The sequence below is a fragment of the Xyrauchen texanus genome, chromosome 38, assembly GCF_025860055.1.
Source record: "Xyrauchen texanus isolate HMW12.3.18 chromosome 38, RBS_HiC_50CHRs, whole genome shotgun sequence".
NCBI classification, from domain to species: domain Eukaryota; kingdom Metazoa; phylum Chordata; class Actinopteri; order Cypriniformes; family Catostomidae; genus Xyrauchen; species Xyrauchen texanus.
The window spans coordinates 14,979,785-14,985,173 of NC_068313.1; the positions used below are offsets into that span (position 1 = coordinate 14,979,785).

The window sequence follows — 5,389 nt, forward strand, 5'->3', positions numbered from 1 at the left end:
CATTAGATTAATTATGCTATTCCACATTTTTAGGATCCTGAGATCAGAGCCATCTGAATCATGGGGTCTTGATTGAACTAGAGAGGTGACAAAGCATCTTTTTTTAATGGAGTTGTTTAAGAAAGTAGGGAGAGAAGGAAAACGAAAGAATCGAAGGTTAAAGGAAAATATGAACTAAATAAATCATGATTGCGTTACTACTCAGTAGGTGGCGATATGCACGTAGACTACGAATCGACAAAAACAAAACAGAAGAAGAAGAAGAAGGATTCATGCCGTCCAGCGTCCTCTAGCGGATATCGGTTTCCTCTAGCGGAAGTTGTTGAATGTTTAGTTTATTATTCATATCAACAATGGCGTCGCAGCAGCAGCAGATGGGCACTAACAATCCTCAGATGGCAGCACAAGCGGCAATTTTACAGCAGACTCAAGCACAGCAGCCACAACAGCAACTCAGTCAACAGCAAGATTTTGACCCCGTTCACAGATTCAAAATGTTGATTCCACAACTCAAAGAGAGTTTACAGGTTTGTTGGAAGGATTTCACTGGTCTTGGGATCTAAACATATGATATAGAACTGATATTTCTGTTTATTTGTTGTTGTTTTCAGAATGTCATGACCATCGCTTCCTTAAATTTTGGACATAATACGGCAATTGACAACGGTCAACGAACAACAGAGTAAGTTTTTTTTTTTTCTTAAACTCTTTTTGGAATTGTAATAAACAAATCACAGTTTATCATGAAGAATCCCTAATTAAAAATGCTATGGTTATTATTATAGTTCTTTGGACATGGCCCTTCGAAATGTACAATGGTGATATTGTATTCTTTGGAGTACCTTGTAAATACTGTGGTACATGAATATAGTAATCTTTTAGAATCAGAGTATTACTATCAGACATATGGTACTGTCATAGTGCTTGTTTGTAAGGGGTGTCTTTACATAACTTTCACCTTCAACGTGATGCTTTTATTAAACCTTAACTGCCATTACAGTGTTTTATGGACAAAAACGTTAACATAATTCACCTTACAATTTTTAGGAAGGGTAATGATGCAGCCATGCAGCGGTTTGACAAGAGTTTGGAGGAGTTTTATGCCCTTTGTGATCAGCTGGAGCTCTGTCTGGTAAGAAATATTTTCAGCTATGCTGTAGGATATATAGTGTTTTCATTGGAAACATTAAAAAAACACCATTCATGGTATTGTGTCACCATGCAATTTCAAAGCTACATAAAGGCAGCTTTAAATGAATCAATATGACTCCAGTGGTTTAATCCATGTCTTTAGAAGCTATCCAAAACCATTTTGTGTGAGAACAGACCAAAACGTAACTCCTATTTTACTACAATTCTTGACATCAGCACTCTCTTTGGCGATCATGATTTAAAGCTTGATTACTTTTCATATAGTGCTCTGCACATGCGTCAAGCACTAGGAAGTGTAATTGAGCTTGAAATCATGATCATACATAGAGACTGCAATGGCGAGATGTACAGTGAAACATTAGTTATATTTTGCTCTGTTCTTACCTAAAACAGCTTAGCTTGCTTTAGAAGACATGGAGTAAACTACTGGTGTCGTTTGGATTACTTTTATGCTCATTTATATGAATTAAAGATTTGGTTGCTATTCACTAGCATTGTATGGACCTACAAATCATTGAAAGACATACACATCTGGGATGGCATGGGTGTGAGTAAATGATGCAAGTATTTAAATGTTTGGGTGAACTGTTACTTTAACAGATTCTTGTTCTCTTTTTTGCTTTAGCGGCTGGCCCACGAGTGCCTCTCACAGAGCATCGACAGCACAAAGCATTCTCCCAATCTTGTACCTACAGCCACCAAGCCAGACACAGTGCAAACAGAGTCTCTGTCTTACTCACAGTATCTAAGTATGATAAAATCACAGATTTCATGTGCTAAAGACATCCATAATGCTCTTTTGGAGTGTTCAAAAAAGATTGCTGGAAAAGGCCAGGGAGCTTCTAATTAGTAATTGACAAATGTATTTATTTTCCATAAATATGTCTTTGTGTTTTTCATAACCTTTTGATGCTGTTTGATAAATATATTTTTTAACTTTTCAATTGGATTTGTCTGTTTACTTTAGCTATTGTGACCCAAATATTCTTGAATGGCATATATGTTTTGTAGTGCATTACAATTATTTTGCAGTCAATCAAATTAGCTAGATAACTGGCAGATGTATGTGCTTTTCTCTATGGAATTAGTTGTTACAAAAATAACAAGAGTAACCTCTTAACTGTACTTCCTACATTGCAATTTGGTACCTTTACTGTACCAGAGTAATTTTTCTCTTTAAAAAGCTGTACAATCAGTCAATAAATTAAATTAAATAATTAATAGCCTACTTCCAGTTGGGTTGTGGGGCACCAAATTTAAATATTTTAACTTAACACAAAAATATCACTTTGTAGTTATTGGAGGCTAATTGTATCACTGCATTACATTTTCCAAACACTAACATATAATACAGAATTGCTGGTAAGCCAGTATTCACTAGGGTTAATTGACTAGGTCAAGTGATATTGTTAGTTTATTTTCTGAAGTTTAAATATATATGTGTGTGTGTGTGTGTATGTGTGTATGTGTGTGTGTGTGTCTATATATATATATATATATATATATATATATATTCTGAATCCTCTTGCTCCAGCACAAGAGTGAATGAGTGTATTAAGCAGTCCAACAGAGTACTTATCATCAAGCAGCTTCTTATTAATGACTTGCAGTAACGGGTCTCACTTAAAATAGAAATAAACTCTTGTTTATCTGACTCACATACTTAAGCCAATAATTTAGTAGGACACAAGAGTTTGGTAATGGAAAACCTGGAAATATCAGGGATTTTTAAAATGGTGTTTTCCAAGCCTGGAAAAGTCATATAAATTAATGACATCTCAAAAGTCATGGAAGTTTCTATAGAGATTTTTTTCAATCTAATTTTTCACTCAAAAGTATTTATGAGCTCGATTTTTTTTTTTATTGCTTTTGTGTATATAACATGCTTGTAATAAAGCATGCTCCAAAGCCATTGTTCGGTTTGTCAATGAATCATTCAGAGTCGTTTCTATTCACAGAATTAGTTAAACTGTCCATAAATAGGTCAAAATTATTCATTAACATATTGCTTTGAATCAAAATTATTCTTAAAAATGTAATGGAGAAGTCATGGAAATTCAGTGGTATGGGGGGACACAGCTTGGTGCCCAAAATGAATAATGGATTAACCACTCAGGGTCAGGATTTCAATCAATTAGAGAGAATTTACTGAAGTTGTTGTCTGCAGTTACAACATGCATGAACAGAGTGAAAGTCAGAAATGAAAACTACTTAACATATGAGACATCAGTAATTATATTAATATGCAAAAATTTAATTGTTACAGGTTTTTTAAGATTCTGATAGGTTACAATATGAAAACATATCCTAGATCTGCCTTCAAACAAGCAATAATTAGTCGTACAATTAATCAAGTTCTTTCATAGGTCTAGTAGACTTGTATGCAGGTGTCAGAGGTTAGGTATTAGTTCCAAATATTTTGCTTTGCTAGAGTCACATGTTAAAATGTACTATGACACATCTACAACTATATCATTTATACAGGGTAGCTTGTGTATTATCTTCGCCACTGCCTTTCCATAGCCTAGGTTGGAATGCAGGTCTCCCCATCAGCAAAAAAAATAAGGGGAAAAAAGCAGAGAAAGAACAGAAGGCTAGTGTGACTGAATACAGAATTACTTTGAGGAATATTTAATTTGGCCTACTACTACTCAAAAGTTGTAAAATGTACTCAAAAATAATTAATAATTAAAATGAAAAATATATCAATGGTTGCTTTTACAAACCATGAATAGAAACAATAATATTAGAGACAAAATTATATTAATGCCATGAACTATGTTTGTACATTTATATATGAAATGAAGAGTGAATCAAGTGGTTTGTTAATGGTTGATTAAATACATGATCATTGAATATATATATATATATATATATATATATATATATATATATATATATATATATATATATATATATATATATATACACCCCAAACAAATATTGTGTAGGTCCCCCTTGTGCTGCCAAAACAGCACCACCCAGCATCTCAGAATAGCATTCAGAGATTATATCCTTCTCAACACAATTGTACAGAGCAGTTATCAGAGTTACTGTAGACGTGTCAGTTCAAACCAGTCTGGCCATTCTCTGTTGACCTCACATCAACAAGGCGTTTCCATCCACAGAACTGCTGCTCACTGGATGTTTTTTGTTTTTTGGCACCATTCTGAGTAAATTCTAGAGACTGTTGTGTGTGAAAATCTCAGGAGATCAGCAGTTACAGAAATACTCAAACCAGCTCGTCTGGCACCAACAATCATCCATGTGATTATCTAATCACACAATCATGTGGCAGCAGTGCAGTGATTTTGACCGTGGCATGATTGTTGATGCCAGATGGGCAGGTTTTTACACAATATTAGGCAGGTGGTTTTAATGTTGTGGCTGATCGGTGTATACAATATGTATATGTGTCTATTTATGAATAAATGTAGTAAAATTTAAATGCATATTTTTTTGGGAGCTGGGCTAATGAAAAATCACTGTTACTTCATTCCTGGCACAGGCCCTCAATCACACCTCAGATAACATCAATATTACGTGTACATGTAAGTAAAAAGTTAATTGATTAGAATAAAATACATAATCATAAAATATGTTGTTGATTATGAATGTGGAAGATAATAGAAAGTAGGTGAAACAAAAGCAGATAAACAAAAAACAAACCAAAATGCACACCCACAGTGATCAAAACAGGTGGGAATCCTGATGATAGGTACACACAAAAAAAAAAAAAAATGTATAACAAATTACTTCTACTCAGAAACGTATCCTTCATACTAGCATTTAGCATTTTAGCTGTACTTGATTTGCATTACAACACAAAATTAAAAATTTAAGGTGAACTTGATACATAAAGTAAATTAATAATTGTGAGTTCCTTGAACTTCTTTGTCTTAAGACAAAGCATTACATCATAATCTCTCTTGAATGTTGTCCAGTGAACTATTTTTTTGCTTGGAGGTAAAATAGATTCAAGAAGCATGAATTTAAACTTCTTGGGATTATGATTACTACATTTTTTAGGATGTTTAGTGTCAATTTTGTAAGTTATCGGAGCAAAAATATGTAAAATTACAGTATTAAATGCGAAGTTTTTCCCCATGTAGTTCCACTTTCGTCCATTAGCGGCGATAGAAAACCCTGTGCCTGATTGTCAAAACAAAGAAGAAGTCGTGCCTTTTATTTGATTGGTCGTGCCGTTGCTCAGCGGTATTCTGTTTATGAATGCAAC

General features: G+C 33.9%; 1 protein-coding gene across 1 annotated transcript; it reads left to right on the forward strand.

Moving 5' to 3' along the window:
- Positions 1 to 249: 249 nt before the first annotated feature.
- Positions 250 to 3,041, forward strand: LOC127632039 (mediator of RNA polymerase II transcription subunit 29). Its single transcript, XM_052110504.1, has 4 exons — positions 250 to 527; positions 612 to 682; positions 1,048 to 1,132; positions 1,778 to 3,041. Exons 1-4 carry the CDS (start codon positions 327 to 329, stop codon positions 2,000 to 2,002), a joined length of 582 nt encoding a protein of 193 aa, XP_051966464.1. The 5' UTR covers positions 250 to 326; the 3' UTR covers positions 2,003 to 3,041.
- The last annotated feature ends 2,348 nt before the right edge of the window (positions 3,042 to 5,389 follow it).